The following is a 14093-nucleotide window of genomic DNA, read 5'->3' as shown; positions in this document are numbered from 1 at the left end:
AATGGTAAAAAGCTGACAGCTTTTTCTCTTAGATTAGGAAAAGGATGAGGATGGCTACTACTCTTGCCACTTCTGTTCAACAGATATTGGAGGTCCTAGCCAGAGAAATTAGGCAAGAAAAAGAGAGTAAAAACATCCATACCAGAAAGGAAGACGTAAAATTGTCTCTATTTGCAGATGACCTGATAGCACACATAGAAAATCCTAAAGACTCCACCAAAAAGCTCTTAGAACAAATAAACAAGTTCAGTAAAGCTTTAGGACACAAAATCAATATACATAAGTTGGTTGTGTTTGGATACACTAACAACAAAGTATCACCAAGAGAAGTTATGAAAACAATCCCATATACAATAGCATCAAAAATAATAAAATATTTAGGAATAAATTTAACCAAAGAGGTGAAACATCTGTACACCAAAAACTATTAAACCCGGATGGAAGAAGACACAAATAAATGGAAAGAGATTTTGTATTCATGAATAGGAATAATTAATATTGCTAAAATATCTATACTATGCACAGATATCCATACAATCCACAGAGCAAAGGGAATCATAAAAATTCCAATGTCATTTTTCACAGAAATAGAAAAAAACAAATCCTAAAATTTGTACGGAGCCATAAAAAACCCTAAATAGCCAAAGCAACCTTGATAAAGAAGAGCAAATCTGGAGCTATCACACTTCCTGATTTCAAACTATCTTCAAAAAATACATACTATATATATATATATATATTATATTATAGCAATCAAAAAAGTATGGTATTGGTTAAAAACAGACACATAGATCAATGGAACAAAATAGAGAGCCCAAAAATAAACCCATGCATATATGGTCAATTAATACACACACATACAATGGAGTATTATTCAGCCTTAAAAGGAAGGAAATCCTGCCATTTGTGACGACATGGATGAACCTGGAGGGTATTATGCTAGGTGAAATAAGCCAGACAGAAAAAGATAAATAGGGCTGATATCATTTATATGTGGAATCTTAAAAAAAAAAAAAAAAGGTTGAACTTCTAGAAACAGAGTAGAATCGTGGTTGACAGGGGCTGAGGTGGGGAGTCGGGTGGAGGAGCTGGGGAGAGGCTGATGAAAGGGCACAAACTTTCAGTTATAAGATGAATAAAGCCTGAGGATCTAATGCACATTAATGACAACTGTAGTTAACAATATTGTACTGTATGCTTGAAAGTTAAGAGAGTAGATCTTAAACGTTCTCACCAAAAAAAAAAAGTAAATATGTGAGCTGATGAATGTGTTAATTCGATGGTGGGAATCTTTTTACAATGTGTGTATGTATATGTATATAAATATACATAAAATTATCATGTTGCACACTTTAAATATTCTACAAGTTTTTATTTGTCAATTATATCTCAATAAAGCTGAAGGGAAAAAAAAAAAAGAAATGAGTTGCAAAAACTGTGCAGCACCCTGGAAGGGCATCCGAGGTAATGAACATATCAGCTGTGATCTTACATATAAATAACAAGAAAGGTCCTCCAAGAAAGCAGAAAAGGACTGCTTGCCAAATTGGACGTATATTAAGTGCTTCCTTTACCAAATAGGAGCTTTTGTTGAAATAGCCTGCATTCTCCACAATTCTATATTTTATATGTAGTCACCTTTAATTTATGCTACATACAACATACTACAAGGAGCCATAGCCAGATCTGATTAAAGCTTCATGTCACTCAGAGGTCCCTGATGAGATTTTGAGACAGATGATGTAACTGGATGAGACTTTGAAGTGGTCTTCTTTGGGAAAGGCAGGAAAGGCATTTCACACAGTATGTATGTATGGAGTGAAGAGTGTGTATGAATGTTGAAAAGTCAATGAGCTGAGTACGACCAATTTTGTTAGCAACTACTCAATGGATAGTATCCTCTTCTTATCCTTATTTTGTTAGGGGTCACTATGTGCCAGACTCAAGTAACCTATCATGACTGATCTAAACCTTTGCTAGACACCTACATTCCTAAACTCGCTTGCAACTATGGGTGACCAAGTAACCCAGTTCTGGTCAATGAGAATTAAGGGAAGGTGGGTGAGTGATTTTTGAAAATAATTTTGTTTCTTGAGGAAAGCTGCTTGTACTGTCCTTCCCTCTTCTTCCTGCCTTGAATGCAGACATGATATGTGGAACCACAGGCGCCATCTTGAGACTATGAGGCAGTAAATCTGAAGACATATAAGAAAAAAAGACCAGGAAGATGCTATGTGTTGAAATGTGTCCCCCGCCACCCAAAGATATGTTGGAGCCCTAACCCATAGTACTGTAAAATGTGCCCTTATTTTGAAATGGGGTCTTTACAGAGGTAATCAAGTTAAAATGAGGTCACTAGAGTGGGCCCTAATTCAATTTGACCTTATAAAATGTTATTATGTATCTGTATCTGTGTCATTATAAAAAGCAGAAAGTTGGACACAGATACAGACACAGGGCAAAGATAATGGGAAGATGAAGGCAGAGACCGGGGTGATGCAGCAGAAGTCAAGGAACAGCAAAGATTGCCAGCAAACCACAAGTGAGGAGGGGGGCAAGAAACAGATTCTCCCTCAGGGCCCTCGGAAGGAACCAATCCTGCTGATACCCTGATCTTGGACTTCCAGGCTTCAGAAATGTGAGACAGCCAAAGCACTCTTAAGAAAGAAGAGCAAAGCTTGGAGGTGTCATGCTCCCTGATTTCAAACTATACTGCAAAGCTACAGTCATCAAAACAGTACAGTACTGGCACAAAAAAAGATACACAGACCAAGGGAACAGAATAGAGAGCCCAGAAACAAACCCACACTTATACGGGCGATTAATCTATGACAAAGGAGGCAAGAACATACAATGGGGAAAAGACAGCTTCTTCAATAAATGAAACTAATATAATATTGTATGTTACCTATACTTCAATAAAAAGTATTTTAAGAAAATAGAAAATTAAAGGGAGAGTGCAACAATGCAAGAGGAGTTTTATTCTGCAATGAAATAAAAGAAAAAGTATGGAAAAAGAAAAGAGTTATGAGACAATACATTTGTTGTTTAAGTCACCCAGTTTGTGATACTTTGTTACTGTAGTTCTAGGACACGAATACAGGTGATGAAGCAGAAAAAGAGAATAGTCTGGCCCTTGATAATATCCTTAAGCTTAGTAGCAGGCCCTAGAGCCACCTTCCTTCTAACTTCTCGTGTGAGGAAAAGAAAAACCAAACCTTTTGGTCTGAGCTAGCGTTAGTTTCATACTCTGTTACTTGCACCTAGTACATCCAGAAAAATATAATAGATGACTTTTCAGTCAGTCTTGAATAATAAATAGGGTTTTGACAGATATGGATAGGAGGAGATGAATGAGCAAAGTCACTGGCTAAAGGGGCCAGTGCAGCAGAGGTTCTATTCAAGGCACAGAGGTAGACAGCTGGACCACTGGTGTTAGGAGGAAGAGATAACGGATAACAAAGTGGAAACGTAACTGGAGCCAGGTTGTGGAAGGTGTTTAACGATATGCTAAGGTTTGTCTACTGTCAAGAGGCAATCAATCAATACTGGGAGTTTTAATAGGAAAATAAAAGGATCAGAACTGAACTTGAATATTAGAAGTAAGTAGTATGTACTGAAATAGTGAGAGAGTAGAGACAGAAAGATCCATATAAAAGATAACAGAGCTGTAATTAAAACAATGGAGGAGGATGTGGAAAAGAGGAGGTCAGAATGAGATACTAAAAAAAGTGGACGTAGCAGGTAGGGCGCGAGGTAGTAAAATGATCGTTTTAGTCCCGAGTGTTGAGAGAACTGTAATCAAACACATTGGGATGACTTGGGAAACTCTAAAAACGGTGGCATCTAAGTTCCAGCCCCAGAAACTCTTATTTATGGGGAGATGGGTGTGGAAGGGTTGTTGGGATATTACAATGAGGGTCACCCCGGCTAATTTCAGAAGCAATACTCAACTGACATTACTGCATTTGTCCTATTTTAAATACAAACTTTTATGTCTTCACTCACTCAACAACTGGCACTGGATTACGATGGTGATAGAGATTGTTTGCCCTCAGAGCATTTACAATCTTTACCAAATGCGAGTTTTGGCTTAAATATAGCTCTAAATCTACTTTCTTGAGTATTTGTTTTCTATCAGAACAGAAAACCGAGACGAAAACATACAAATCTTCTGGTGGTCCTTATGAGATAAAAAATGCTTTATCCATTTTTATTTTTATTTTTTCTGTTTGAGTGAAAAAAGAGAGAAGGTCCTTTATGGGATAATGAAACAACGAGTAAGATAAGCTATTAAGAGGGAAGATTGTGATATCATAAGCTATAAACGTAAATATATAAAAATAATCTATATAGATAATATTTTATATCATATAAATTATACTATATTAATATTTATAAATTAAGCTACATCTGAACAATAATTTCTGCTTTATATTTGATAAAAAGTAGATTTAAAAAATAGGACCTAATGGGTCCTAATATAATTGTTTTCCAGAAAAAATTCATTCAATAATTAATTCATATCGTTCCATATTTTAATGTCTTTCTCAAGTGCAACCAGCTTCATAGGAGACACATGGTATTGAGCCAAAATACACAACTTATTTCAGGTTTTCTAGCAAAGATGTATTTAGAAGTAGAATTAGCACCTAGAAATTCACCCCGTAACTCACCAAGCCACAGCTTTACTTTTTTGGAGTTATCTAGTAAATTAGTCTCTTCCTTTTGTTGCTAAATGCAAATACTTTCTGGTCCCATCACAGCTCATGCTGGACAGGAGCAGAGGGTAGAGAATTAATGAGGAAAAGACTCACTCTTCACTTCAGTACCTTAGAAAGGGTTGTAGAAGGAAGGAAGTGAGGATGGATGAGTCAAAGGAGAGCTTGATGCTACTTAATGTAATGAAAATTTAAATGCTTTGAGATAATCTTATATATGACTTTCAGTAACACGTGAATTTCAAATTCTATGGCAAGTAAAATAAAAGAATGATTACTTAAAAACTTTTCTTTAGATTTCTGTCATGGGTTTCATTTAAATTGTTCTTGGACTACTGTCCTTGGTACATGATGTTTACTCTTTTATAAGACAGATTTAAATTGAACCACCTTTACTAGCAATAGCTACCAATTTCCCAAAAGAAAGATACAGAATAGCCCAACAAGATTATACAAATACCATGCATACTCACTCATGGTGATGAGAATCTGGGGAAAAGTGAACCATTCTCTTGTTACTGACTGGGCCAGGAGTGGTCACCTGAAAGGAGATTTAAAACCAAAAACAGGTCACCGTTGAGTGTGTAAAAAGGCAGTGAATAACAGCGATGTTTTCATTTGAGGACATCCACTCTGAAACGGAGAATATAACGATTCTCAAAACCTAAGACACAACTGCATGGACCAAAAGATACTTTAATTCCTGGTAACAATGTGCGATTTGTTTTAGTCTAGCATAGTTCGTCGGCTAGAATTTTAAGACTATTTAAAAAGTACCTTCATAACAGAAAAAAAAAAATCTTTCTTAAGAACTAGACCACTGACTCTCATTTCCAAATACTGTACAACTGCAAATATATTTAACTGTATATAAAAAAAGGTTTACTTAATTAGATTAGTGTTGAGAAGATGATATTTCCTAGGACCAACATGTTTGTAGTTAACTCCTAAATGTAAATAACATGTATTATAATGCACACAGTTTAAATGCATACAAATTAGGAGTCTGGGATTAAACTATACTCACTACTATATATAAAATAGATAAGCAACAAGGACCTGCTGTATAGCACAGGGAACTATATTCATTATCTTGTAATAACCTAGAATGAAAAAGAATCTGAAAAAGAATATATACATATATATATATGTCTAACTGAATCACTTTGCTGTATATCTGAAACTAACACAACATTGTAAATCAACTATTTCAGAAAAAATGCATACAAAGACTTACGTCAAGGAAGCAGTGAGTAGTCCTTTTTATAGTTTTCCCATAAAGTTAGGAATTATTTGTGTATTTACATAGAACAAAATGTAATTTCACTTAAGAGAAAAAATCTTATTCCTTTATTTCTAAATCAAATTAAAAAGCTGAGAAAGAATTCAAGGTTCAACTTTTTTGATATTGCAAGCTACTCCCATTTTTAAAGAAAATGTCACAACTTTCCTATCCTATAGAGGGTTCTCAATGGGAACATAAACACAGCATGAATCCACCATCACAACTGATGAGACACAAACTGACAGCAAAAGGCTTTACATTATGCTCCGCTGTATTAAAAAAAAATCCCTCTGTAATTATAGAAGTGCCACTTAACATACAGAATCCAAAAAGGCATGATAAGGCAACAAATACCCCTCAGAAGAAACGAACATTTTCAAAAATGTTATTTTGTCTTGTATCAATTGGGTAACATGGATGCCAGCACACACTGAAACTCTAAGAAATGCAAATATTGCAAATGTGCACAGATGATGACATTAATAACCCTATGGTTTGAGCACCACAGGTAAACATGTGGCTCAACTCCAGGACTACATCCTGCATTCATCTCAAAATGAGGTTTTCATGCTATTCCAGTGGGTAACCCTGGAATATAGTAATCCATTTTCTACACAGTGGCTATGAGAAAAGCCGACCGCGCCTATGTCATGCTTTGTTAGAGGTTCATGATCACATTATCTCATGGTGGACCTGACACTTTTATTCAGTTTACAGTATGTTCTATGTACAGGCAACTTATTTCCTTTGCCAGGGCTGCTGACAACCTTTTCCACACTATATTAATCTTGTTTACTGACTTTATCTTGGTACAAATATCAGAAAACTGAACTTTTCATCTCAGAGAAAGAATAAACAAAGTGTTGACAGAAGCAGAAGCTATTTTCAGGGCTAAAATTGCTTGTTTACCTGCAGCTATACTTATGGAAAAATGTTTAAGTCTTGCTCTGGCTTGAAATACGTAATCTGAAATTTAATGAATGACGAAATTTCCCATATACCCATGTGATAAATTGCCCGATGAAAACAATGCAACTGAATACAACAAAACAGAATTTATAACTAATATATACCACAATCTAGTCAGAAATAATCTTTCAATCTAGTCAGAAATAATCATACTATGTATTTCTCAGAAATCATATATAGAAACTATAAGCTCAATTCAATTGCTGTAAATAACTCACAAAAGATTTACAATATCAAATGTAGATATTTAAATGACTCTACATTTTTACCTAGTACATGGCCCTTTTTTTGAAAAAAAGAGGTGAATATCCTTGACTGTTATTTCAAGTCAATTTTGGTTTTACTTTTAAAGATATGTAAAGAGGCATAATTTAGAATTTTTTTAGTGAAGTAAAGAAACACTGAGATGCATCCATGATGATGTTAGGGTCAATGACGCTGGCCTGCCTCAGGAGTAAACCATTCTAACAACAGGAATCTTTTCCTACTTTAGTGACTAGACATGCTTACCAAAAATCTGAGGGTAAGATCTTAGTATAGAATTCAGCTTATGGAAATCAGGGCTATACTGGAGTTTCAGTGTTTTTTAAACTTGAAAACATGTATTTAATATGATTGATTATTAGTAGATACTTCAAAGAATTATAAAAGGTCAAGAAACATTCTTACAGAATTCTTCCTAAAAATTTATAATTCGGGGTTAATCTTTCTAAAAATAAAATGAAGCAACTTAAAACATCAGGGCAAAGTATTAATTTCTAGTAAATGATTAAGTATGGTGATTATTTTATTCTCCAAAAAATATGCCTTCCAGGTATTACAGAAATGTCTTAGAAAGAAATCACAAATTAAAAAAAAATCATAACTCTTTAAATATCCCATAAGATATTCATGTTGTAAAAGTTATTTGTTAGAAAAAGTAGATTTTATTTCAAAAGGTCAGATAGGAACAAGTATTCTGTTCTTCATGAGAAATAGTATCTCCACTATCCAATTCTTGTTATTTGTTAAAACTCTGGAAACAATCTTTTATATAATTAGCCAATATTTACTGATAAGAATCTTAAACATCACACTATATGCCCTGAATTTTTATGATTCATTTGTTAAATATTACTACGTCAGGGGCCCTGGTGGCGGCGCAGTGGTTGAGAGTCCGCCTGCCGATGCAGGTAGGGTAGGAGGAGGGAAAGCCGATGTGGCTGTGGACATATTGCAACCAGGTTTTGCTAGTTTTGTAAACTATGTTAAGGACTTTGGACTTTTTTCCTGAGAGTACTGGGGGAAATGTTGAAAGAAAAAAAAAAAAAAAAAAAAAAAAAGGTTTAAATATTACTACGTCAATAGTGACTACAATCCTAAATAAAGTAGGCATATTTCTTTTCAGTATCTATGTTTATTATGCAAATTATTAAATTAAAAAAATAAACTCAAAGTTAGATAGGAATGAATGGTCTCTGGATAGCATAGTGTTTATGTCAACTTCTGGCCTTACTAGACTGTGAAATAAACCATAATGCTAAAAGATCACATGGATCTCAGTTTTTACTATTGTTATTTACAATCAAGTTATCAACCTTAGAAAATCAGAAATGTAGTAGTTACTAGTCGAAAACTTAATAACAGCTGTACAAGTACCACTATCAAAATTCATAAGGTCAATAAGTACCAATATAAGGGAAATTGAGCCAAATGATTTCAATGACAAAATATCTTTAGCAGTTTTACTAGATACATTAAAAGAAATTTCTTATTTTTTCTATCACTGATTTATCAACACTGATTTTATGACTTTCCTTCAAAGACAGACAGAACGGTTGGTTTTGTACCTCATTTTCACTTTGTTATTATTACCAAACCCACTGCATCTCATCCCATTCTTCTATAATTAGATGGTTGAATAAACTACTTACCATATCAGGTAAACTTACCTGAGACACAACGATCTTATGAGATTAATAATGAGTTTGTTCAACATGAATGATATCCTACTTATGTTCTCAATGAATAAGATTCCTTCTATAAATTCAGGAGATGTTATGTCTCCATAGAAGCACAAGAAACCATCATCCTTTCTTCTCTGCCTCTAGTAGAGCCACTGTCCTCCAACTTTTCTCTCACTTACAATCATATTTTGCTTTCCAAACGCTATTCTGCTTCAGTGCCTACACTGACAAACACTTAGGGTGGCAGGCTGCCATTCAAAAGAAGGCCTTTCAGTTTTGTGAGAACTGGTCAATCAAATCCGCCCGGCCTCCAGGCTACAGCGAGACATTGTCTGAGCCTCCCTGCCAGTTTGTCAAGACCCAGAAGCTTCCTGCTTCTCTAAGGACCATTATTAATTTGACTCAACTTCTCTGAAGAAAGAAACAAGCCTTTAAAGTTTAGCAGGCTCTGCATGAAGGCCCCCCACCCCGCCCCGGTACATTCAATAAGTGTGTCAGTCAAATATATGTGACAGATATTAAGGAAAACAACTCAACAGCAAGAGGCTTAAAAATAGGACTTTAAACCCTGGGGGTAAGAAGTAAGGAAAGGAAAGCAAAGAGGTGGAAGGAAACTAACTTACTGTAGTTGCTAGTCTATACATTATCTTCATTTAAAAACAAGCCCAAGAAAATCATATTCTAAATGTTTTGCAATAGTTGATTTTAATTACTAGTTGTTAAATGAATGTGTATAATGTCTATCTTTTAATCACATATAGAAGAATGAAGAAAGATTCTCCAGAAGTATTTCAAATGAGGGCACCTGAGTTGACATAAGTGTTCTAAGAATTTGGTACAAGATATTTGGGAGAATGAATAAAATATTTCATTGTGTCACCCATTCTCATATATAATATTACAGAATGGTCACGATTCACAAAAGGCACAATTTATTTGGGGATGGAAAGCATTCAAGAAAATAACATTAGAGTTACTTCTAAAAGAACATACCAAAAAAGTAGAAATTACTTTTCATGCTTTTCAACATGTCGATTTTCTCATTCCAGAGCCATCCATAGCTCCACACTGAAAGCAAAATTAAAACTAATGAGAAATGCATTTGAAGCCCTCTCTAATCTCATCCCTGCTTTCCACTGTGATCCTTCTCTCCAGCTCCTGATGCAGTAGTTGATTGTTCCTTGTTCTAAACCCCAAACTGCTCTGCTTGATACAATTCAACAAATATTTACTAGTTACCTATTGTGTATATAAAATCATGCTTAAATTTACTATATGATGAGTGGTATATGGTTCCCATTCAGTTGGGTGACTTTAGTTATATCATTACAAATATTACTAATCTTTTATATATAATGATAAAGTTCTGTGTTAAGGGACCCCTCTAATTCCAAGGTGGGTTTTTGTTTGTTTGTTTTAAAGAAAGAAAGATCAGTAAATAATTCATGTGCTAATCCATATTTTACCTTCATTTGTCTAGAAGGCTATTAAAGTAAATGTGAAATTATACAGGTGACTATGAAGAATCCTCTTCACTGGCTACAAAAAGCTAAAAAATAATAGGTGCATGCAGAATGCCTGATGTGTGCCAGGTAAGGTATTGGATCTGAGGGAGAGGTCAGTGTAAGTCCTTACCTATGAGGAGTTATAGCGTTGGACAATGTCCTCCCGGAAGGAATATTCAGGAAGGAAGATGATCCATTTCTGAGGACAACTGAATTACCTGAGGTTTCAAAAGTTGTTGTACTAAATTAATAAATGTGTACACTAGACCTTGGTTTTCTAACTAAGGAAATGCCTCAGAGTTTGGGATTTTATAAAATCTAATAACATTACAGAAAGATGTACTAGGTTCTCATCATTATTCATATCTTTAAGTATACCAACATTCATAAACAATCTTGCTCTTATCAGCAGAGCTCACCCTGGTTAAGATTTTAGGGGAAAAAAACCTCTTTTTAGGATCTATGCAGCATCTACTATTCATAGCCTTCATGATATCTAAATTATATTGTAGTAGATGTAACACAGTGAGTGAATCTGATGACTTTTGCCTGGGTGTCAAGGTTAAAGATTCCACAGTGTTCCATTATACTTTTACTATGCAATTTTTAACCCTTCTTGGAAGGATGTAAGCATGAACAACCCAACAATAAAAGTGTGATAATGGGCTTCCCTGGTGGCGCAGTGGTTGAGAGTCCGCCTGCCAACGCAGGGGACACGGGTTCGTGCCCCGGTCCGGGAAGATCCCACATGCCGCAGGGCGGCTAGGCCCGTGAGCCATGGCCGCTGAGCCTGCGCGTCCGGAGCACACACACAAAAAAAAGTGTGATAATGACTACCCATGACACATCAAGAATTAATACAATCTGTAGAAATATTTTTGTGATTAATGATGACACTCCTATTCTTTATCAGTCTTTCCTGATTATAAGGTAAGTTTTCACAGGCAAGATGGCTAAAGTGAATAGACATCATTATCTTCAAACACTAGATGAAGAAACTAACACCCACTGAGGTGGGGGCACATCACACCCAGATTACAAAGACAAAAAACAGAGCTAGGTTTGAACCTACGTTGTTCTATCCACAGTTTACTAAGTTTCCCCTACAGGGGACCACACAAAGGAGACAATACATCAAAACAAGTGTTTTTTGTATTTGGGGATTTGCCACAGGAGATGCTGCCTTGAATCTAGAATACACTCTTGGAAAATCTTCAGCCTAGAAATATACATTCAAGGACATTCTGGTCTTTACTTGTAACTTCACGGTAACCCTACAGGGCTATTTTAAATATAGGCAAGAGTGAGCATGGCAGCTCAAACAGGGTTGTCAGCCCATGTTATGGAGAGACTAACAAGAATAACAAATGGCTCCACCACTAGTCATTACAGGTAACGTACTAAAAGAAATTTAAAAATCGCACTAGAGAGGAGTAAACATTTCATGATGAGAATATGTGAAGAAACTTGGAAAATTTGAGAAATTGGACTATTTTTTTTCCTTCAAAAGCAATGTAAATGTGAGATTACACCTTCAAACCAGAAAGGTTTTATAAAGAATCAAAAAAAAAAAAAATCACAGGAAATAAAGCACAGAGAAGCACAAGGCTATCCTTTCAATTGAGGATTACACTTTCTGGCAGGAAGTGTATGTGTCAAAGGGAAGATGCTAACCTTTTAGCTGCCAGTATTACATGAAGGAGTGACCGAAGACAGACTTCAGGTAATCTGGAAGTAATCTTAGTACATTTTCAAGTAATAGCAGCACATATATCTCTTTAAAAGAATTCTCAAAATGCGAATTACACTAAGCGGATAGAGGTGTGGAAATATACACACATACATATGGGTATATATATGACAACATTAGCAATTCTTCTATTTTCATTCTAAAACTAAACAATGTAATTGCTTTAAATCTTCACTTTAAACAGTTTTTTCCTAGTTAAAATAAGTCAGCATTAATAATTAAGAATTTAGAATTATTGGCCTATTAGAATAATAATACTTCTAATTATTAAGTGCATAAATTCTCATTTCTGGCCTACAAAATAATGAATGATCTAAATGTTTTAATAGAAAGATTAATCACTACAGAACTAAAAAACAAATACAGCAACGATTTTTTTTTCCTCATGATTCCACGGTAATGTTTTTTTCTTTTTTTTGAGTAAGGAACTAAAAATTAACCAGCTCGGAATGATGGCCAATAGTGATTAAAGAAAGAGTTTCACTTTGCCATCCAGTTTTAGTAGCAAGCTGTGAGTGGCCTCTGCTGGCTGACCAAAGCCTTCTTAAATCACTCATTCATGATGCTTGCAATACCATAGGCTTCAAGAAAATAAGGATAGGTCCACATATGTTTATACAAAATCCATTGTGCATAAAGATCTGCCTTTTATAAGAGTAAACGCCAAAGTAATAAACAAAATGTGTACAAGATGGTGTAAAAAACTTTATAATCTCATCCCCCTGCAACATACTTAGATTATACTCCAAATCTATACACCTTCTAAAATTTGAATTTATAAGCCATAAGAGTATGAATGTGCATTATCTTATTCAATTAACATCAAGCAATTCACATCTACCTTTAAAAATAAGCATTTTCTTGAGGTTCATTTTACACACATACACACACATACACACAAACACACAAACCTTTTCTCAAAATTAAGTGTATAATGCAGGGAAATGCAAAGAAAGACTGAAATAAAACCCTTTTAAACAATTAGTGATTAAAAAAGGCATTAACATTTTACATGATGGTTTATGAAGATACTAGCCAGGAAACACAGTAAAGCAAAACAATTTGAAAGATTTCTAGATTATTGTACACCTGTTTGGGTAGAAGTAACTTTATATTCAAAACTTAAAATTGCAATTAAGAAGTTGAAACCTTACTAGTATTAGGTTATGTTAATTTAGTAATCATAATAGAGAAGAAAAAAAGTTTCCATTTTTTTTCTCAGCAGCTTTCTATTAATAAAAACCTCCTGTGCATTACAGAATTTGTGATTTTAAAATTTATCTATTTAAACATACCATTATATATGATTCTCTTCATACTCTACCCAATCTATCCACTTAAAATATACCCCATTATCAAATATGCCTAATGCCGTCAAAAGGTGACTACGTTTACTTTAAAAAGTTATTGTTCTCACATGTGACAATACTCCAGTATATTTCAACCCTCAGTTCAGAATTCAGTCCCATTATCTTGCCTGCTCAAAAAATTGTTCACAGGGTTAGCTAGCTGACATATTAGATAACCCTCTATCTCACCAGACACCGCTGGGATATGACACACTGACCCACTGTAAGCCCTTATTATTAGCCTGAAATATATAGCACGTAATGCAGCTCCTGCCAGGGAATTTGTTTATAAAAATCCCTTTATCTCCCTGGACATTCATAACGCTTTTAAAAATAATGTTCAAGTATTTAAAGAAATTTCAAACAACAAATAAAAATCCTAATGGATGTTTTGAAGCCTATCCTCCCATCTCTTGCAATTCTGCAGAAGCTTAAAAAAGCAAAAAAAAGGGAGTGACGTATACAGAAAAAAGAAACTAGAAAGTGTTTCCTCCTTGAAGCTTACGTATACAGACTCTATTATATAAAGAAGAGACTTAAAAAACAAAAAGGATGCTTAATAATTCCC

General features: G+C 34.7%; 1 protein-coding gene across 1 annotated transcript in view; it reads right to left on the bottom strand.

The window, feature by feature from the left end:
* GPATCH2 (G-patch domain containing 2) overlaps window positions 1–14093 on the bottom strand; it is a 169753-nt gene that overhangs the window by 61371 nt on the left and 94289 nt on the right. Inside the window, exon 6 of the mRNA XM_007471861.1 lies at window positions 5195–5262. Coding sequence (XP_007471923.1) covers window positions 5195–5262 — 68 coding nt within the window. The remainder of the gene's footprint in view (window positions 1–5194; window positions 5263–14093) is intronic.

Source organism: Lipotes vexillifer, unplaced genomic scaffold (genome assembly GCF_000442215.2).
Source record: "Lipotes vexillifer unplaced genomic scaffold, Lipotes_vexillifer_v1.1 scaffold566, whole genome shotgun sequence".
Taxonomy (NCBI): Eukaryota; Metazoa; Chordata; class Mammalia; order Artiodactyla; family Lipotidae; genus Lipotes; species Lipotes vexillifer.
The sequence above is the reverse complement of the archived record's forward strand: the minus strand, read 5'-3'. Positions and strand labels throughout refer to the sequence as shown.